Source organism: Hyperoodon ampullatus (genome assembly GCF_949752795.1).
Source record: "Hyperoodon ampullatus genome assembly, chromosome: 9".
Taxonomy (NCBI): Eukaryota; Metazoa; Chordata; class Mammalia; order Artiodactyla; family Ziphiidae; genus Hyperoodon; species Hyperoodon ampullatus.
The window spans coordinates 79,381,187-79,404,162 of NC_136922.1; the positions used below are offsets into that span (position 1 = coordinate 79,381,187).

A 22,976-nucleotide genomic window follows, 5' to 3' on the forward strand; every position below is an offset into this window, starting at 1 on the left:
CACACACACACACACACACAATCAGCTAATTGCTTTTGCCAGGATGTTATTATAAATATCCCTTACCTTTATCTAATTATTTAATTAGATGTCTTAGTCCATTTGGGCTGTTATAACAAAATATCACAGATTAGGTAGTTTATAAGCAACAAAAATGTATTTCTCAGAATCCTGGAGGCCGAGAAGTCCAAGGTTATGGCGCCAGCAGATTCTATGTGGTGGCGGTTGAGGCCCATTTCCTGGTTCACAGACTGCCCTTCTCTGTGTGTCTTCACATGTCAGAAGGGGCTAGGGAGCTTTGTGGGGTCTCTTTTTACAAAAGCATGAAGCCCATTCGTGAGGGCTCCACCCTCATGACCTAACCATCTCCCAAAGGCCGCCCCCGGAACCCCCTCCCACCTCCTAACATCATCACAGGGGGCACCAGGATTTCAACTTATGAATTGTGTATGGGGGTGAGGGAGCATGTAAACATATCATAATCATAGCAGATACCTAGTTTTCAAATACTTCTACCCCCAAATCCTGATTTATGTCCCATCCAAAGCTGTTGGGTTTTTTTTTAATACTAACGTAGTAGCTGAAATATAGTATTTATTGAACTAGCACCTGCTGGATACAACGTACAGGATGTCCTGGACTTCAGTGCAACTGCACAGAATCCATTCACCCTGTCCCTTATACCTAGCAATTTAAGACTTTTTCATTGTAAAAAAGAAAAAGGGAGAGCAGGAGATTGAATTACAGTAAGCATCAAGGTTTATTTTCAAATCAGCATTTCCTTCCTGTTATATGAAGGTCTTTTCTACCTTTATAATTATTCTTAAAATTTCTGGGTTTTGTTTTCTTTCTTGGTATCCATGGGAAATAGTTTCACAGATGGAAAAGTCATACCTTAGCTGGGGAGGTTTGCCTTATATAACATTTCTCCTTTATCCAATGAGCCTACATTTATACTCTTCAAATAAAAAGAGAAGAAAAAATAGAACTGTATGAATAGGACTAGGAAGCTAGCAGTATTGTGTTCACACTGTTAAAAAATTCAAGGAAATTGTTCTCCATTTGAGATCTAAATGTTTTTAGCCATATGATTTCTGGAGACATGCCAAAAATGGAAAATTTGAGTAGATATTAGTAGAATTTGGTTTACACCGTATTCTGCTTAAAAATTATTTAGACTTTCTATCCTATTTCAGTATTACTTGATAAATTGGGAAGATGGATAGTTAGATTGATAGGTGGATGATATATTCATTCTATCTGATTGTCTGAATTAACCAGATTTACCACTTTTTGGCATTGAATGCATGCCAGAATTCAAGTACTTAGCATGAAACTTTTGGATAATATTAGAGATTAAAATCTTCAGGAATCAACAATTGAAACTCTTCTTGAGAAATCAGTCCTCCACTCTATATGATCTTTAACATATGGCAAAATATGTAATTTTAACCAAGTATTTTGGGGCAGTAAGTACACATTTAGAATTAACATTTTTATGTGAATGACACCTCCATATTGTACCTTTTAACTGACCTAAGGAGGAAAGGGAGCAATAAACATAAAGTTTGGCAGATGTTCAGGGTGAAAAAGGAGTAGAAAGAAACTGGAGTGACTCTATATGGTGAATGTGGGAGAAAGAAGGAAAAGTTAGAAGAAGCAGAGGAAAGTAGAAGTATGGGGAAAGCCTCCCTTCCATTAACAAAGTTCAAGTCTACTCATTTTTCATTACGTAAAACTAATTGGTAGTTTTTCTTTTATATTATGCTATCCTCTCTACTGTTTTCTTCTAAATTTTAAGAATTCAAGATTTATCTTATTTGACTTTAGAGGCCCCTTATACTCTGAGTCAATCTTATTTAAATATAGAAAAAAATTCTCTGTGGAAACAAAACCACATCTATGTAATGTTGTAGTGTAACTCTTTTTGGAAAATGGATTTTTGAAGACTTGAGGCATAATATTAAATTCTGAAGAAAACAAAAAAGAATAGAATATATAATACTGCTGGGCTTAGCATAAATTTAAGAATAAGGAGTTGGGAAAAGTGAGGTGTGTTTTTATATGATAAATAAAAAATAAAATACCAACCAGTAAATGAGTTGCCTAGGGTAAGAATAATCATTAAAAGATGGCAGTACTGTAGGCAATACGTAAACTTTAAAATGATCATTTGGCCACGATAAGTGTCATTTCGCATGATGAAGTTTTCTATTCTACGCCTTTCCTCCACTGAATTTCAGAGATATGATTCCTGAGGTCTGTAAGGCTATTTTGCGTCTTACTATGAGTTGGAGTTTGAATACTAGTTAAAAGATCCTTTGTTGAACAAAGGAAAGCACCTGGTTTGCCAGAGAGCTATTTCCCATCCCTAGCAGATTCTGTGCTGCGTTACAAGTTTGCAGGTAAAAAATTACCCATTCCGATTCTCAAGGTCATTCCCAAGTGAGAAGAAAGACCACATGGACAATGTAAGAACAGATACAAATCACACTGTGCATTTTCCATGATTCTCCAACAGAGTCAAATGAATGAAATGTGCTTCAAATATTACAAATATCAACAGCAGTTTAATCTTAATAAGGACAGGGGGCCACGGAGAAGAGCAGAGAGGGTAGTAGATTCAGTACCAAGGGGTGTACGGAAGGGGGCAGCAGGTGCTCCTTTGGAATCAGCCAAGCCTTGGGCTGTCCTTGCATGAGTAATCACAGGGCAGCCTGGACTACCTTAGTATCCTACTGGTTCTGCTCCCTTGTACTTTCACCATCTCCCTCCGCTTTGGCTACCATCCTAATTTCCTGTAATGTGTGAAAGGTCTGTCTTTCCACCCAAGAGTAGAAAGATGAGAGATATTCCCACCAATGGGTGCTGTACTCTCACTGCCTCTTCCCACCGTAATCATTGTGCTACTGGTCAGTCATCTCAAACGTTCACTTATACTTTCTTGATTGTGAAGGAAATTTGGATTACAAAACAAACATGACAAAGGTAAATAACAGGTATAACTGTATTTGATGCAGATTAGCATGGCTATATGACATTAAACCACCCTTTTGTATCTGTTATCTCTTTCCCCTTATGGATCCTTCTAGATAGGAATTTGCTGCCTTTCAGCAAGCTGGTTTATATCCTTACTTTCTCCCCTTTTGTTACAACACAAACAAGATATTTCATTTTACCCATTTTTCCCCCTCTGAGTAATGAGTTCAGTTTCTGCTTTATTTATTCAAATTATAATCTGTTTATATTCAAAAAGGATTTACAGTGATTATCTTTCTAGTTGAATTCCAGGCACCTCATCAAAAATTGCTTTCTCAGGGAAATTTGCTTTATCAATTGGCCCAGAATCCCTTTGACTGAATCCCTCAGAATCTATTTTCTCCCTTCTTCTTTTAGGCGTGGCCTTTCAAAGGGCATGATTACCCCCCTCCCTATCACCACCACCACCTGCCATCTGAGTTTACCAATCTCTCTTCTTAAAGTCTTACTGAACTTTGGGTTCGGTTTAGCCCTTATTTTTTTCTAATAATCACAAGTATGCTGACCTTGCCCACTGGATGACAGAGTGAGCCTAAAATACAAAAAGTAGTTAATAAATAGTAATTTTAAAAAATCTCTTAGAAAGAGGCAGGAAAAACTATATGATGGATTCATTTAGCTATTTTAATTTATTTTAAAAGGTTTACTTTAATTATCGATACATGGACTTAATGCTTATCTTCTCTGGCTATAACGAATAGTTGAGTTTTATTTACTTTCCTTTTTGAGAGACACTTTCTATATCCTAACTGTTAAATATTAAAATCAAATCTCTTTTTTGAAAAGCTGTTTTTAAGTATGCATGTACATATGGGGGGTATGTGTATTATAGATTTCTTCAGAGCTCATGCATAGTCAGTGCAAAAGGAAAGAAGATATTTATAAATTCTCACTGGGCACTCATGAACTGTGGTGAACATGGTAATTGTCTCATGTGCGCAGCGTTGTATAAAAAGTTGATCTTCCACTGGCCTACCCTTATGGTAAGAAGGACCTCAAGCCTTTTACGCTCACCTTGTAATTTCCTTCAGTTTTGACTGTTTCCTCACTAACATAATCTTCAGATTATGATTTAGCTTCCCCGATGGACTATGGAAAGAGACCCTGTTTCATATGGATGCAGCATTCCAGTTCTTAGGTTGTTGTGTTTTTTTACTGTAAATTAATACTGTCGTTCTGATGCCAGAACTGTGTGGGAATTTTAGTTACAGTGAATTAGCTCAACTGCTGATCAAACACTGACAAGAATGAGTCACTGAGCCTTCAAAGCAGAGGACTAGAGCCTGGAACGGGGTCACAGAATGAAGTGCTAGTCAGTACAACCTGCTCTCACTCTCAGCAGCCTTTCCTGGCCAGTTCTGCTGCAACGTCCATCTCCATATTGACATATAAGTGTGTTCCCACAAAAAACAATGTTAATTAGAATGATCGTTTCCTAGATCACCCTTCAAGGTACAGTGTATCCCCAATACTACCAAACTCCCTAAGTCTGGATTCCAATATCTGTGCCCTGTTTGTAAGGACTAAACTCTCAGTACGCTGAGAACCCTGGAGCCCTGAAGCAAGCAGGGAGTAGCTGGAGCTCCAGAGGTGCAGCTGGGCAACTTCTGCAATACTATGATCAGAAGATCTCCTTCTTGAAGCTAATAGAATGTTATATGTCACTTATATCTCAATTAAAAATGCATATATCAAATCATGTTGTCCACCTGGAACTAATATAATGTTATATGTCACTTATATTTCAATAAAAAAGACCTCCTCCTTGCCCCCCTCTCTGGGAATGAACTCTTAGAAGAACTCTATATCAATAAGGTAGAGAAAATATATTCATTGAACTAATATTTATTAAGAACTTGCTTTGTGCTAGTGAGTTACAAAGTAGAACAGCTCCAGCTTTATCAAGGTTATATTCTCATGTCAGCAGGGCATGTGGGGAGCCAAAGAATAAACACATTAACAAATTAGGAAGTTTCATGTGTTCATAAGTCCTGTGAAGATAGTCAAATGGGAAGGTGTTATAGAGAAAGACTGGGGGAAAAAAATACCACTAAGGGGAAGATGACCAGAAAATAACTTCTGGAATGGAGACAATGAAGTCTCAACCTGAATAATGATGATCTAGGGGCTGCATACGTGATAGAAATTCAGATGGCCAGTGTGGCCAGAGGATGGGGAGCCTGGTGGAAGATGGTGTGAAATATAGCCAGAGACTAAAGGATGTAAGCCAGTGGAGACAAAAGTGAGGAGTTTGGATTTATTTTAGTTTCAGGTTTATTAGAAGGTTTAAGCAAAGTAACAAGAGCCCAATCTCCATTTTAAAAACTATAACTCTGGCTGTTATATTGGTATGAATTCTAACGAGGTAAATGTAGAAACAAAAGTTCAAGTAAGAAGCAACATCCATGGCTCTGGGAAGCAATGATGATGTCTTAGGTTATTGTAAAATGGAGGTTGAGGAAAGAGACCTGGATGGAATATAGTTTGGTTTGGTCAGAGGCAGCAAGACTAGCTGAGAAATGAGATGCAGGGACGAAAGATGTGTGGCTCTTTCTGTGTTGATATATAAGCAACTGGGTGGTTTGTGGTTCCATTTAATTAGAGGTGGTAGACGATGAGAGGAACAGATTTGAGGGGGCTGGAGGAAGCTAGGGAAATAAGAGTTCCTTTTTGGCTAATTTAAGTCTTAATTGGTTCTTAAACGTCTAGCGGTAGGAATAATCAGAGCAGAGCTCACTGTCTGATTTTCAAGATAGACATGGGGTGTCAATGTAAATTAGTGTATCGGCAGCATGTAGATAGTTCTAAGCTTTGGGACTGGATAAAATCACATAGGAAGAGGGTTTATACGGAGAAGATAAGAGGCTGAGACCTAAATTACTCCAAAATTTAGAAATCAGATAAGGGAAAGGAGCCAGAAAAGAAGATGGAGAAGAAGCAACCAATGAGGTAGAAGGCCACTAAGGAAATTTGCTAACGTTGAAGCCAACAGAAAGTATTTTAAGGAGAGAGAAAACCAATCAAATACAAATAAGAGATTGAGTAAGATCATCATGGAGAAATGGCCATTGGATTTCACAAGTGAAGGTTAATGGGACCTTGGAAAGTTCACTTTTTTAAGATATTATATCTGATGACAGGAATGTGATGTACCGCTTTTTCTATTTAAATTTCATAACCAGTCCAATGTTGAAAAAAATTAAGTGGAAAAAAAGTGTTATCTAGACTATAAAATTCAGCATGGAAATGTTGACTATAAATAAATGTAAAGAACAATGCCATGTGATATAAAGGACAAATTAAACAGTTCTCATTACATCATCTGGCTTAAAATATTTTCCAGTCAAAGCAATTTGTAAATGTTAGAGTCAATTTCTGCAAAGTTGAAAGGTAATTTTTATACTCAGATATTCATAATGTCTAGTTTATTGAAGTCTTAAGCCATGTATATTTTAGCCATGAAGTAGAGATACATTGGTCCAAAAAATCATTTGAGTTAAAGCTGAAAACTATTTGTAGCAGATAGAAATAACTTTCTATGACTTAATATATTTTTTTCTCTAACCCAAGGTATGGTGACATGGTACCAAAAACCATAGCAGGGAAGATTTTCGGATCCATCTGTTCGCTGAGTGGGGTCTTGGTCATTGCTCTGCCTGTCCCAGTGATTGTATCCAACTTCAGTCGAATCTACCACCAAAATCAACGAGCAGACAAACGGAGAGCACAAAAGGTGTGTATTCAGTTCTGTTCAACCACGATTTAGTGTCTCCCATTTTGTATAGTAAGCTTTAAAATCCCCTACTGGCTATTCAGCGTTGTGGATTTGGTCGATAGTTGCATCAGTCAGCACAAGCTAAATTATACTATAGTAAAAAAGAACCTTAATATCTTAGTGGCTTAAAGCAACAAGGAGTATTTCTTAATCATGCTACAGATTGGTCTGGTGATAGAAACTCCATCTTGACAATGTGCATCTGCAATCATTCAAGCAGGGATAAAAGGACATGATGAATCACACACTGACTCCTAAAACTTCCTCCTGGAAGTGGGCCAAATCACTTCCATCTCTACTGTCTTAACCAAAGTAAGTCACATAGCCGTGTGTAACTTCAAAACAGGCAGGGAAAGACAATCCTCCTGTGCAACCAGAGACAGAAGGAAAGAAATATTTGGTGAACAGCACTAATGATAGTGGTAAAATCAAAGATAGATTCTTGGCAAATTTTATTAGAATCAGATTTCTTGATCTGATTCATTTAGTCTCTGTCCATCAGGGATCAAGCTGGTTCCAGTAGACAGGGGCTATTAAAGGGCACCAAAATATGTCTCAGATATCCAACATAGTTGACACAGGAAGTAGGAGAAATTTGATCATTAGTAGCTGAGTTTTATTTTTGGCCCAGCAGTTTACTGTTTCTCTGAACTTCACATCAATGAACTAATCTCAGAGTAAACAGGTTGCATACTCATTTGTGAAAGCAGGAAAACAATCCCTACATCGCAATAAGATTAAGATTATATGTAACTGTATATAAATATATATAAGCATATCATAATATTAACAAGATTTAACATTTACTGGTGGCTTCCTATGTGCCAGGTATTGGTTTGATTTTTTAAAATAATTCATATAGTCTTCTCAACAAGCCTAGAAGTTAGTTACCATTATTATTCCTATTTTGTAGATGAGAATTCTAAACTACCCAGGATTTGAGAAATTCTAAGGTTGCATACCTAAAAAATTGGAGAACTCTCACTCAATCCAATCTGGCTTCCAGGTTCATACACTTGAACACTAAGATAGATGCCTCTCAGAAAAACTGACTACAAGAGGGAGGGGATATGGGGATATATGTATACTACAGCTGATTCACTTTGTTATACAGCAAAAACTAACACACCGTTGTAAAGCAATTATACTCCAATAAAGATGTTTAAAAAAAAGAAAAACCGACTAAATGTCAGCACACTTTCCCTCCCCATTCTTTGTCAAAATAATCACCTTGAGAGTCAGGGCCCTTGTTACTTAAAAATAATTATGGAAATCTCTTTTACAGTTTCCTTAAGGCTATGGTGCTAGATTTCCAGGATTCTTCATGGATACTGTATCATGTCCTTTAAGAATAGATTTATTGGGGCTTCCCTGGTGGCGCAGTGGTTGAGAGTTTGCCTGCCGATGCAGGGGACACGGGTTCGTGCCGCGGTCCGGGAGGATCCCACATGCCGCGGAGCGGCTGGGCCCGTGAGCCATGGCTGCTGGGCCTGCGCATCCGGAGCCTGTGCTCCGCAATGGGAGAGGCCACAACAGTGAGAGCCCCACGTACCGCCAAAAAAAAAAAAAAAAAAAAAAAAAAGAATAGATTTATTTTTTAATATCAAAAAAACAATCATAACCATGACTAAAGTGGATGTACAGTACAGGTATAACTCTAAAATATCATGAGAGATTTTGGTACAGTTCATAACTGGCTTTGTATGTAGTTCTAGAACAGGATTTTAAACATGCTTTCAAACAATGTTGATCTCTTTAGTAAAGCAAAAAGTATACTTTATACTTCATACAGTATAAAATATAAAACCTCATAAAGTAACTCTTTGGAAAGTTCAGGTTAATCAACGTGGTCATACAGCATGTTGTCCCGAGAATATGTTGACATCCATTGTCAGAGGTCTGCTTCCTTTAGCAAAGAATCACTCTTTTAGCCTTGTAGTTTCTTGCTTTATGGAATCCCCCATTTTTGGACAAGTATCCAGCCTTTAACTAATTATTGTAGAGAATAGTAATAAATAAAACTGATAATCCAATAAACAAGGCACCCTCTGGGCAGTTGTAGTCTCAGGCAGGGCACACTTTCACAAGCAGAGATGGAGGAATTTTGGCCACAGTTGGCCTCCATCAGGGCTTGTCATGTACCACAGCTGTGGCTCTGCCCACACACTACAGTCTCTCTACTGGGTACACACAAGTGCATTGTTTAAAAATAACAGAAATCCGGGTCTCCCTGGTGGTGCAGTGGTTGAGAGTCCGCCTGCCGATGCAGGGGATACGGGTTCATGCCCCGGTCCGGGAGGATCCCATATGCCGCGGAGCGGCTGGGCCCGTGAGCCATGGCTGCTGAGCCTGCTCATCCAGAGCCTGTGCTCCGCAACGGGAGAGGCCACAACAGTGAGAGGCCCGCATACCGCAAAATAAATAAATAAATAAATAAATAAATAAATAAAAATAAAAGAAATCCTACAAAAAGCATAGCTCTCCAGCATCCATCCTTCTCCAGTTTAGAAACTTCTTTAATATGAGCCACCTATCTTTCATTTTCTCAATGCCAAAAAAAAAAAAAGCTACCTGCATGAAAACTGTTCGAAGTACAAATCTGATTTTCAAATAAACCAGTCTTCAAAATATCTGTTCTTTTTTTAAATTTTGTCATCTGCCACAAGCAAATCAATATAGAAAATCTTAGAATGTTTTAGAAGCTTTTTTGTCTAAATAAATTTAGAATGCAAAAATAAATAAATATGATATTTAAAAAGTACACTAAATTGAAAAGCATGTTTTATGAATTTTTTATCTTTAAAGTATCTCCTGTATTCTAAGTTTCTGCCATAATACAATGAATTTTAATATTGTGACTACTAGTATATAGAAAGCCAAATATAATAACCTAATGTGATATGTCCAGTAAATAGCCTGCGACCAAAAACTGAACATAGCCATCTAAGAAAGAAAGGTGGATATGGAAATAAATAAGTTACTTACCAAGGGATATTTTCTATTTTCCTTCCCAAGAAATTTTTTAAAAAACAATAAACATTCGTTAGGCTAAGATAGTTTCGATTTATCTGGAAATGGGCGATTTGACAAATATCAGAGTTATGAAAAAATAACCAGCTAATTCAGTCAAGCAAGATGTCCACTCAGTAAAAGTGTCAGTCAAGCTGAATAATAAATATTACAAAATGCTTTTTTAGACCAGAATTGCTTATGTTTAGTCCCATTGACAGCACCAAGCTCGAGCAAAACCTTATACACAATTAAAATAAGACAGTCTTGGGCTTCCCTGGTGGCGCAGTGGTTGAGAGTCCGCCTGCCGATGCAGGGGACACGGGTTCGTGCCCCGGTCTGGGAAGATCCCACACGCCGCGGAGCGGCTGGGCCCGTGAGCCATGGTCGTTGAGCCTGCGCATCCGGAGCCTGTGCTCCGCAACGGGGAGAGGCCACAACAGTGAGAGGCCCGCGTACCGCAAAAAAAAAAAAAAAAATAAGACAGTCTTGCATATCTGCACTTGCTCTTTTCAATTAAAATAGCAAGTGTTCAGTATCTGAAGAAAAATCCTCTTCTACACATGCACACACACACAAACACACACACACAAACACACACACCAGAATATAATGGCAGAATATGGAGACATTTAGTCTTTTTTCTTACTCTCTTCAAATTTCTGAATCTTATGTCCCAAGTCCTGCATCCTCAATGTGACTTTCCCTTGACAGACCAACTCATAGTCATTTCTCTCTTCCTCCCAAATCTTACATCACTTGCTATCTCTATTCTCTATTTGGCAATTCTGTTAGACTTTATTTTGACTTTTATCTTTTTATGAGTATTATCTTCTTAGCCAAATCTTAATATATCTTGAGAGCATTACCATGTCTCGCATTTTAATGCCTTATACTTATTTCCATTTTTTAATCTACTATTTCTGGTATTCTGGTTGAAGGCCAGCATTCAGCAGACATTTGGCATGGTGTGCCACAAGACCAAGTAAACCAATGAACTCATATAGTATTGTAGTAAAATGAAAGAAAAGCCATGAATGAAACTGAAATGGGAGGTTCTTTTTCTAACACAGTACATGACTTAGCAAAATGGCTATTCTGTCTCTAAAACAACTGTTTCTTTTTCCCTAAACTTAGAACTACTTCTATGGTAGTGGTTGCCATAATATGTAGGTTTTCCATTATGGAAAATATGTCATTTTCCTTTGTTGGACAGTATTTTTGGGTAATGTACATGTCTCATTTATGAAAGAAAGTAATATTTCCTAATACTGAGGCTAAATGCTTGGAGAATGACATAGGTGAGACTAGTAACTATGATATAGGCAATATAATTACATGCAGTGGTTGCAAAAAAAAAAAGAAAGAAAGAGGAGGGGAGGGGGGGAGGAGGGGAAGGTTGAGGGAGGAAGGGAACCAAAAAAGACATTGAATGTTCCAGGAGCCCAGTGAGACTTTAGGACTGAAGTTTCAGCAATACCCCTTTCTGGAAACCAAATGTATATTTATATTACTTATTTCTGAATTATTACGTCAATTCTAAGTCATTTCCAAATGTGCTTGTCACTTCCCGTTGTTTTATTGAGTCTGTTCTGAAATCCTGGCTGCACCATACAGCTTGAAGTTAAGCATTTTCTACCTTCCAATTTCATTCTCTAGTACTGTCTCAGTATTTTGAGTCATCTAAACACTATCGTGCCAACCAAGAGTGAAATTTGTCTATTTTTCCCATCACTTATAAATATGATCTTTGTACAGAGTTTTATTTTAACCTGGAATCAGCACACATGGAGAAGAAATTCACAGAGGAAGAGAGAAGGGATGGGATTGAAGCCAGATGATATCTTAATGCTATTCTGAGTCCTTCCAACTCTCTGTGCTACTGTCAAATGCTGTGGGTGTGGGTAAAAGGGCACCTTGGTACAACTGTGGAGGGAAGTTTGGTAAAACCTTTCAAACAAAACAAACACACACGCCCTTTGATCCAGGAGTAATGCTGCTTCTAGAAATTTGTCTTGCAGATCGGCTCATCATGATGTTCCAGGCAGGCAACATTGCTTGTAGTAGCAAAAAATGCCTTAAAAATTAATTGTGGTTGACCTGCTAGCTAAATGATGCTTCTCATTCCTACAGTGGTATATTACACAACCCTAAATAAATGAGGTGGCTTTATGTAGATATGGGAGGAGCCCCACTTGTACTAAATGAAAACAGCTGAGTGCAGAAGAGTGTGCAGCATATTCTCCCAGGTAAAAATGTATGCATATATACATAGGAATATATATTTGCTTTTATATGTCTAGAATATTTCTGGTAAGATTCTCTAGAAATATTGCCAATGGTTGACTCTGAAGAACAGGAGTAGGTAAGTTCAGAGAGACTTACTTGTTTTTCATGTACTATTGTAGTCTCAAAATTTTTGTCATATGTATATATTCATTTTACATTTAAAAAATCTAGATAATTAAAATTGTTTTATTAAAAAGAAGATTCCGGGGGCTTCCCTGGTGGCGCAGTGGTTGAGAGTCCGCCTGCCAATGCAGGGGACACGGGTTCGTGCCCCGGTCCAGGAGGATCCCACATGCCGCGGAGCGGCTGGGCCCGTGAGCCATGGCCGCTGAGCCTGCACGTCCGGAACCTGTGCTCCACAACAGGAGAGGCCACAGCAGTGAGAGGCCCGTGTACCGCAAAAAAAAAAAGAATATTTCAGGGCTAGAGACTGAGATAGTCTTCCTCTGGGTTGTTTAGAAAGGGAAAAGATGGAGTCATTACAAGTAAGTTCTTACCCAAGCCACTCCAGTTTCTTCCTTACATACACTCATTATATGTGTCACACGAACAGAATGGTCACCAAAATAGTGCTTCCCAGGAAATGAAAACCAGACTCATACCATGACAGTCTGGGGCAGATATACAACAGCAGTTTTAAGGTAGAACAGAATATCAGAAGTCCAACCAGTAGACAAAGTGGCTAAATTTAGGGTAGTGGTAAATTTTTTTTTTTTTTAGAGAGCACATATTATACAGCGTCTACACTGGCCAATTTAACAAAAGAATTGCAAAAAACAGAATTTGATATTTGAGGATGCAGATACAACTGAATAGTTTTCTTTAAAGGAAGTCCTGAAGGAAGGGAGAGAGGAAGGAAGGAAGGAGAGCGGGAGGGAGGCAGGTAAGAAATAGAGAGGAGAGGAGAGGGGAGGGCAGGGGTACGGAAGAGAGGAGGAAAGAGAAAAAAAAAGAAAGGCAGTAGGTTCCTGGAACTTAATTACTAAATTTAAAAAGAACATTAGTTTAAATGAAAAGAAGTTGGCTGTTGGTTTGCTGGGTCTTCATTTCATTAAGTTACTCAGATTGGGATAAGTGAAAATATAAGCCGTACTGCTATTTTTCTCTTGATACAATTGACAGAAACAACACTGAAATAACGTGATCTTACTGTAAAGACTTAATTACAATTCTTAAAGGTATAACCCAACTCCAGAGTAGTTCATCAATCTCACTGATAAACGTTAACTAAAATAAAGCACTTAAATGGTGAAAGTTTACTTTTCAGTAGTTACATGTGAGAAGCTGGCATGCTTTTAAAAATGTGTACGCTGACAGTAGGATTATATAAGAATGCACTCAGTGTTTTAAGAAATCCAGTCATAAGATCTTAATAGGACATTGCTTCTTTTTCTCTTACAGAAAGCCAGACTGGCCAGGATCCGGGCAGCCAAAAGCGGAAGTGCAAACGCTTATATGCAGAGCAAACGGAATGGCTTACTCAGTAACCAACTGCAGGTACAAGTCAAACATTTCTTTTCCTTTAATGTTCAAATTATTCGTGCAATATTGATTTAGTTCTACTTAACCATATAATTTTATTGTGGGTAATTGCGAAAATGGCTATGAAACAACAAAAGTGTCATCTTTTAATAACCTGGCCCTGTAACATCTTTTCTCTTTTTTTTTTTAAGAGGAAAAAAATGTGTCTTTACTAGAACTATCCACGAAAATTGTTTTCTAACAGTGGCATCCCAGGTGGAATACAATGACGATGTATGTTTAGTATACATATTATGTTTTATGATACCATATTTCCACAAAAACAAACCAGGACTCCTTGGAAAAATAGCCAATTCCATGCCCGTCGCCCTGGACCATCTTACTGGCTGGAGGCTAGAAGCTGGGCTATGAAATATTGCCAGTGAATCATGATTCCCGTTCATGGTTGGGCAATATTTCTGCACTATCTCACAGAAACTTGGGAAAAGTCAAAAATTCTCAACGACTCAAATACCTAGGTTTTTTTTTTTTTTTTTTTCAAAATTATGTACGCTCCTTAAAGTTCATTTGAGTGGCAATGCGGCGGCGGGAGGGTTGACATCCTGTCTTGTTTTACTTCTTACTGAAGAGGGAACACCATTCTGTGTTATAAAGTTCACATGGTATGAAATAGAATTTGAAAAACTTTACTTTTACCTCAAAACTCTCTTTTAATTTGTAGGATTCCAATCATCTTTACTTACATAATAGCTTTTGTGTAGGTAAGCATGACGGTGGTTTCAGGATTATCTAAGTACTAGATTAAATATAATTATCCCAGACTTTCAAAGGTAGCTGGGAGATGAATGAGTAAAAGAAAATTAAATTTTCAGTTCATGGAGGCAAGTCTAAAAGGCCAGACCGCTAATTTGACGAAAACGTAAATGCTGATTATCAAACTCAAAAGCAACTCTACATTTGATCCATTTTAGTTAAAAAAAAAATGCTGCCATTTAATCTCAGGAAATAGGCAAGATCTCTCTGTGGAAATATGTGGCCAAGGTTCTCATTGTTTGCAAATAACACAGAAAGCCCTTTCTTCTCCCTGTTAACAGTCCTCTGAGGATGAGCAAGCCTTTGTTAGCAAATCCGGCTCCAGCTTTGAAACCCAGCACCACCACCTGCTTCACTGCCTGGAAAAAACCACGGTAAGGAAAAGGCAGGACTGCCTGCCCCTGCAACTCAGACAGTAATCTCATTGGTGTTTGTGAATATTTAATGCATCCAAGCACAATTTCACCATCTGCATTACTGCAAAATATACTAAAAACCAAAAAAATCCACAATGATTGAAATTACTTTGAAAGACTGTAGTGACATTTCAACTTAGAAAGTATTTTAGAGACTTATTAAAATGTTTTTATCCTTGGTGGTAATCTTAACCCTAGACTAAAATATCAGTTTAATGCAGATGGAAAGTTGTCTTCCAATAGCTGACTGCAAGTCCTATAAAATATCTTCTCCTGATTCTTAAAATGCTGATTAAACAGAAATAAAAATAATGAAGTTTAAGTGTTCCTGACATCTGGATAAAGGGAATAGCAATAACAAAATAGAGAATAACTGAATATAAGCATTTCTTTCATTCACAGGTATAATAAACAGAGATTGATAATAAAAACTATCTGTTCTCATAAGAAAAATGACGCATTTAATTACTGGCATACCCCTTGGGGCTGAGGATTCAGTCTGCATTTCTCCACTTGTAAGCTCCCAGTTGGACCGCCTCTTTAACAAAGGCATCTGTTTCCTAGCTAGCTTGTCAAGAGGGATCACAGTCTGTGACCACAGAGCAGAATAAAACTTTCACCGTATTTGAATCAAGTCTGCTTGTTCACTCACCAGAGACACACATTTGTATTCTCAATTCTGACATACTGTCCATCCACTTATCCATATACTTATATAGTCTTTCAACCAACATGTATTACTTGCCTATTATGTGCCAGACAGTGAGCCAGACCCAAGGTACACCGTGAAGTCAGGTATGGCCTCTGCCCCCCTTGAGCTGCAAGTTTGGGACAAAACATGGATGTTACTGGAGAAGGACAACTAGCAGGGGGAAGCAAAAATGGGGCCCCAGTGGACTGGGGGCAAAGAGGGTGGAGCCAGAGGGTACCAGATCAGGCAAAGCTTCCTGGTGGAACTTGAGTTAAGAACCACAGGACGATTATGAGTTAGTTAGGCAAAGAAATGAAGAGGCTAAAAGTTGATGAAAGCACCTGAGGAAGACTGGAACTTGGCCTAAGAGGAAGTAAAAGAACTTGAGGGTGGTCAGAGGAAAGAGGGTACCATGGCACAAGCAGAGGAGCAGAGGAAGGCAGTGGCCAGATTACCTTGTGTTTTGGAGGCACGTAAAGAATTTTGATCTTTATCTCGTAATAAATGGAAAATTATTTGAGGGCTTTAAACAGATTATATTAGTATCTTAAATAAAGATCTATACTTTATTAGGATAACTCTTTGAAAGTTAAATGATAACAATAATCAAATGTAGGTATCCCTATCTTTTTGTTTCTATTTTCATTTTTTGACTATTTTACCTTTTAGGACTTTTTTCATCAAAAATTATTTACTGCTAATTAATATAGTTTAAATTGAGCTACCTGCAAAAATATACGTTAACCAGCCACAGAATGACTTCTTCCCTTTCAATCACTGATTAGATAAATTAGAATGTCACGCCTTATGACCTGTATTATGTATGTGAAATGTGCATTGTAAAAGAAGAAAACAGATTGTGACTCCATTGTGAGCTATATTTTTTTCTATAAAATTTAATATTTAACATGAAATTCTGTCTTAGCTGATCATATTATCCTCTGGACTCTAAATAGAATGTTAAATTTCATTTACTTCAAAATGCTTGTCTCAGCAAAGAAATGGCAAAATGAGTAACTAAAACAATATTTTTCCTATTAGCCAGTAAATTCCTTCAGTTGTTTTACTAATATTTTAGGATGAGAGAAGGTTAAGTGAAATTTGGCATGGACAAAGCCTTCCATTATAAGACTATTCCCAGCCACACAAAGAAAAAAAATAGTAATTGAAGATATTCTTAGTAGTTCAGACCAAAAATGTTTTCCCTTATGTTTCTGAGGTAAGAGTATGGCATAGGCAATTTAGGAAGCAATTCTTTATTAAATATTTTAAAAGCAAATTTTACACTGTGTTTCACTAAGATGTGGTATGTGAAATGATGTCCATCACTGTTGGCTTCTGGGTTAGAGGAACATAGACAGAGATCATGGGTCCAGCCAGTGAGGTATCACAAAGATAAGAATGGAGACCTTAAAAGTTCAGTGCTAACCCATTCTGGGTCAAATATAAAGTGATGCATTCTGATAAATTTATTTTACTTATTGAATAAGTCTTATTTTACTTAGTTAATAAATCATTTTTCTATACACTGGGAATTTTAGAGGAGCATCTAAAGGAATGGGAATTGTCTTAGTTATCTCATTTTCTAATTAAAAAATATTTTCAATCCCATGTGAAAATATTTGCTAATATATAACAGACAATCTAACTTGGAACATTCTATTAAAATAATCTCTTTCTCATAACTTCAGTCTGTCAGTTTGTTTAAAAATAAAGTACATGTGAATTTACACATTCCCCGTGGGTATTATCTATATTCATTTTTGAGGGTTTCTAATATTTAGTTGATAACTTCCAGATTTTATATTTAACTTAATAAATGATATTTCAAGGTAAAGTTAGTCTATAAATGGATACTAAATCAGTCTGTGTATATCAATCTCAGGGTCTAACTAGAGGGATATTATTTTCACACAAAGGCCAACAAGAAGCTTTGATATTCTAATTATTATGAAAATGATATTTTTTTACCCATAAGATCGTGTAAATGTACGTGGGCATATCTCATTTCTAAAAAGAAAACTATTCACATCTTTTTTTCAGAGGTAAAATGCGATAATACTGTAAGTCAACCATACTTCAGGAAAAACAATAAATACATTTTTTTAAGTTAAAATGTGTTTCTGTGCTCTCTTCACATTTCTTACCACTATGGAACAGAATCACGAGTTTGTGGATGAACAAGTCTTTGAAGAAAGCTGCATGGAAGTTGCAACAGTTAATCGTCCTTCAAGTCACAGTCCCTCTGTCTCTTCACAACAAGGCGTCACCAGCACTTGCTGTTCAAGACGACACAAAAAAACTTTCCGCATTCCAAACGCCAACATATCAGGAAGCCACCGAGGCAGTGTGCAAGAACTCAGCACGATTCAGATTAGATGTGTGGAGAGAACCCCGCTATCTAACAGGTACCTGAGATTAATCTGTGTGCATAACACGCCTGTGCTGCTTCTCAGAGCACATCTCCACCTACTGTCATGTTGCCTCTGTGGCAATTAAATCCTAGTTCCTCGGGTCTAGAATGAGACAAAACTGGTCTGAAACAAGTAGGAAAATTAATCTACTGTAATATTCATTAAGAGTCAAAGGTAGTAGCTGAATCAGTACTAAAAGAATAGAAAGAAGATAAGAAGGTCAGGCACACACAAATGTATTCTTACCTCTTCAACCTCACAACTTTTTCTTGAGCAGATACCTCTACACTCAGGAGTCCCCTAAGTCAACACACATGGCCTGAAATGATAGTCAACACAAGCAAAAGAGACAAATTAAATTGACATTGATATGAATGAAAGGTATTCAACGGCACCCAAAAATATTCAACGTAGTCAATGTCACAGTGAAAAATAAAACTATGCCCAAAGGAATCTTTTGAATCAGTCTACAGTTTCGATCATAAAGGTATTTGGGGCCTCAACAAACACAAAACTCAATCCAGTATCAAAAAAAAGATAAGCAAAATGCTGAAATTGTTTACCTCTGGTGAGTTTGTGGACAATTTAAGTGAAATTTTTCTATTGGTATTTTCCCTTTGCTTCTGTTTACGTGCTGCTTGTTTTGACCAAAATCATACATGTGTAATAATAAGTATCAATAGTACATTTCAACTAGATAAATCATTATAAAGATGAATTTCTGTCCAAAGAATTTTCCTTTGTTCTTCAAATTAAAAAGCTTATCTTTTCAGATTAGCAATCTATTAATTCAGTGCTACTTCTTTGTGGGCATCCAACAACCTTTGTGGAAAAAAATCAGATGTCTCTGGGATTAAATGGAATATTATTATTCCATTATTATTTCATTGCTCCAATATTTATTAAATGTTGGAGCAATGAAAGATTTCTGTCTCTAAGATATTCTACCTGTATGTTGTTTTACATTTATTCCAAAACAAAGTAGAAAATGAAGAAGTGTTTATAAAGAAGATCTTAGGACAAACATTTTAATTAAGTTTTCTATGGAAAAAAAGTAGTTTAAAGCTCCTATGTCTACCCTCCTTACTCCTACCCTCTTTCCCCCTCCCTACACACAGTATATAACTCATGCAAGAATACCACTTGGGAAAATGTTTAAGTATTAGTAATGACAAACTTGAGTTCTTAACATTTGGCTGTCACTAAGCTGAGAGCCTTAAGGGCCTCATATATCCCAAAGAGACAAGGTAGTAAAGAGATTCTGTGGTCAAAAGAATCGAGGTTTATCCACAGGGTATGCCCCTTTCATGATGGTATCTCAAACCTCTCAGAGGTCCTGTCTGAAAGAAAACTGTTTTACTTTGCTCAACCTAGGCTTTCCAAAGCTCACCTGCTCCTCTTTTTTGAATTTTTGTAGAAAACACTTTGAGAAACACTGATTGAACCAAATTCAGCTGGCTTTTAGACATTTATTCGATGTTAATGCCCTAACGTTCACGTTAATTTATCTTAAGGTTTGGTGTTTCATTTTTTTAGATCTTGGTGATTGTTCTTAGCCATTTAAAATGTTACTTATAAACATGAAAACATGTATTCCTCCATTATTGGGGAAAAAAATTTAAGTAAACAACTCACTTTCTTAAATCTATTTTTTCCTCATCAGCCGATCCAGTTTAAATGCCAAAATGGAAGAGTGTGTTAAACTAAACTGTGAACAACCTTATGTGACTACAGCAATAATAAGCATCCCAACACCTCCAGTAACCACCCCCGAAGGAGATGACAGGCCAGAGTCTCCTGAGTACTCAGGAGGCAACATTGTTAGAGTGTCTGCTCTGTAAGACAATTGGAATCAGGTCCAAGAGAATTTGAGCCCTGGCTGTGGAAAGAATCCCAATGTGGAAGAAAGAAGAAACAATAAACGTTTCGCAGATGAAAACGGCAAAGCAAGGAGGTTGGTAGTGAAACAAAGACAAAGTTTCCAAACTTGAGGATGGAAATAAAACCACCAAATGGCATTTCTAGATGGAGTCTAACCTGTCAAACTGAGAAATAGTCTGTGGCCCTTTGACTTTGTGAATGAGCACAATGAAATGCCGCCTATTGATGCTTCTTATGACCAGAACTCTTTTTTAATAAAATAAATAAAATAAATCTATGAACATAATGTTCCAGTTGAATGCAAAACAAAAAAATACGGAAAACATTTTGATAAAAATTTTTCCTGTTAAAACCATGAACATTGGCTATGATGAAGATTATTACACATTAAAAAAAAAAACCTCATACAACACGTTTGTATTGACTAAAGGAAACCATCATAATGCATGCTAGAATTCTTTGGAGCCGTGATCTCAGTTTCCTTACGTTGTCTTCAGAATCGGCATGATAAACTATAATTGTAGAAAGAGGGAATTTCTGTGTACTTACAACAAGCTGATTGTTCATGTTCCATGGTGGGCTGTGCAAATAAACTCCTTTTAGAACTGCAGTATTTCTCATGGGGATGCTCACTAGTAAATCTAAAGTGTTCAGATAGTTCAGTATTAATTATTGTTTTACCTTGCACCTAGATACTGTTACAACTGCAATAATTCATTGTACACCTGTTGTATCAGGAATCAGGATTTTTTGTTGTTGTATTTCCAGATCTTCTTAGATACAGTAAGAGCCACATTCCATAGAAAAACTTCTCGTGTCACCAGGTTTTAGATAACTTTTTAATCCAAAACCCTTGTGCCGTAAATGTTTTTCTGTAATATTCTTTGGTCCACTGTATTCCTGTGACAGTGCATTATTTGTTCCTGTATTTCTATAGCACCTTTCTCTTAGATTTATCATCATCAGCTGGACTAATGTTTTGTAGTTCAAAGGACTTTCCTACTTTTGTATTCTCCAACAAGTTATCTTATAAGTAGATTATCATCATCATCAATCCCCTTGTCAAAAATCAGGAAAAAAAGGAGTTGACATCTATGAATTATCTCTAACCTTTTTGCTGTTATGGAAAAGCCCAGATACTGGATATATCATTGTATGTTTCATGAAAAGAATTGGCTGGGATTAGTATCACAGGATCAGTGATCCCAGAATCTCACTTGATGTATTATTTATTTTGCTTTAGATATTGAATACATTTTGAGAATAACTAGCGTGAATTGAAATGCAGAGATAATCTGGAGTGCTTTATGTAGCAATATTTGTTGAAAGCATGCTTTCTACGCCACTGGGGAAGGCAGCACAGATTTGTCTCAGAAAGGTTCCTGCATATTGCAAGGAGCAATTTTCTCCTCTAAATCAGGAGGACAGGAGTTTGATGATGCAAAATTGAGCTCTATGTACATTTAACTGAAAAGTCTTGATATCTTTTCACCTTTAAAATATATCAGCAGACATGTCTGCACGTGACAGTGTAAAAAAGTTTTATGTCCAGTGAAAAGTTTTGTTCATTCCAAACCACCACTGTAAGGAATAAAGTTTAGCTTCAATACATGGAAAGAGTTAATAATTATCCCTCTACTATAGAGATTTTAAAATGCTTGTCATAATTTATCATAAAAAGGAAATAATCCAACCATTTTCAAGTAAAGCCAGAAATTCTTGCTTCCCCTTTCTAGACTAGCTTCCAGAACAATGCTGTGCACACAGTAGATTTATAAACACTTGCTGAGTGAAAGTCAGATAAACTCTACTATCTCACGGGAAGAACTGGCTTTATTCCTAGTATGTCTTTTTTAAAGTTACTAATCTTCCTGAAGCGTGAATATTAATAATTATATTAACACCTGCCTCATGTCACTTTATGCTTCTAGGGCAAATATATAGTGAAACTTCTTTGATGGCATTTGTTGAAAAACTTTTTAAAAAGTAGGCTAAAGAAAACTCAATCAGGAATACTTAGGTCTTTTGATTCCCAATGAAAAGTTCTATTTTCATGTTCTTAATATTACATTTAAAAATGCAGTTAGATTATTTCTGTTGCAATTCTGCCTCCTTTTCAACTTATCATTTATCCAAAACTATTAATTTCTTTAGACTTTCGGAAAAGAAAAAAAATTTTTGGTGTTTTAGGTGATTTAAAAATATACTGTGTTGGTGGTGAATGACTACTGATGACTGTGCTAAGTGCATCTGTATTGTAAGTGAAATGTAATTATTTCTGTGTGCCATATGGAGTAACCAAGGTCATTGTTTTTGACAATTTTGTTTGAAATTCGTATATCTTATTTCAAAGGATAGCATAATATCTGCATTATGCTGGAAAAAATAGACCTTTGGAAAATACTTAAATAAAACATGTGCATGCTTGAACAGGACAGGGTTGACTGTTGCCCTTTTTTTTTGTAGACTTCCTTCCTTTCCAAAATCTAGGGTGTACTACACTCTTCATGCATATTTTGGAGAAGCCTGTAACATGGACAGACTCAAAGAACCCATCCATCGTGTGTGACACAAATCTACTCTAAATGGTGGAGATAATAATTTTCTGCCAACAATGGGAATTTAGGCAGAGACTTCAATAGGGAAGTTAATATCATTTAAAGATAAAAGAGTGCCACTGCTTTAAATAGTCATTTTTGGAAATATCTTGGCAACTACACCTCCATAGCTACTAACTATGATAATATAAAGTGTATTGCAAGGTTTTACTGATTATTAAAAAAAGATAGTCTAGTTAAAATCAGTTGTTTTTTTATATATGATATTTTCAAGTAGAATGCTTTCTGCAATGTGTGACCCACAGTTATTAGCCTGTACCCTAAACGCCGCTTGCCTCTTGCACAGTGTCGACCAGAGAGAAGTAAGGCTGATACCTGAAACTTATACACTTCTTGATCACCACTGCTTGAGTTAAGCAAAGAGAAGCTCTGGGGTAATAACTTTGGTCAGAACCCAATTAGATTCTTAGTCAAAGACTCTTTTCTATCTTCGGAAACAGGCAATTTATTTGTCTAGCTATATGTGTGTGTGTATTTGTTTATTTATTTATATTTATACACATACACACAGATTTTTTATTCCTTTTTAAAAAATATACACATACTGAT

At 36.8% G+C, this 22,976-nt stretch overlaps 1 protein-coding gene across 1 annotated transcript in view; it reads left to right on the top strand.

Moving 5' to 3' along the window:
• The window catches only part of KCND2 (potassium voltage-gated channel subfamily D member 2), a gene marked incomplete at both ends in the record, with an annotated part of 495,857 nt that extends 476,088 nt beyond the window's left edge, over nucleotides 1-19,769 (top strand). The window contains 5 exons of the mRNA XM_079711018.1: nucleotides 6,610-6,772; nucleotides 13,514-13,609; nucleotides 14,689-14,781; nucleotides 17,675-17,922; nucleotides 19,592-19,769. Coding sequence (XP_079567144.1) covers nucleotides 6,610-6,772; nucleotides 13,514-13,609; nucleotides 14,689-14,781; nucleotides 17,675-17,922; nucleotides 19,592-19,769 — 778 coding nt within the window. The remainder of the gene's footprint in view (nucleotides 1-6,609; nucleotides 6,773-13,513; nucleotides 13,610-14,688; nucleotides 14,782-17,674; nucleotides 17,923-19,591) is intronic.
• Between the last annotated feature and the right edge of the window lie 3,207 nt (nucleotides 19,770-22,976).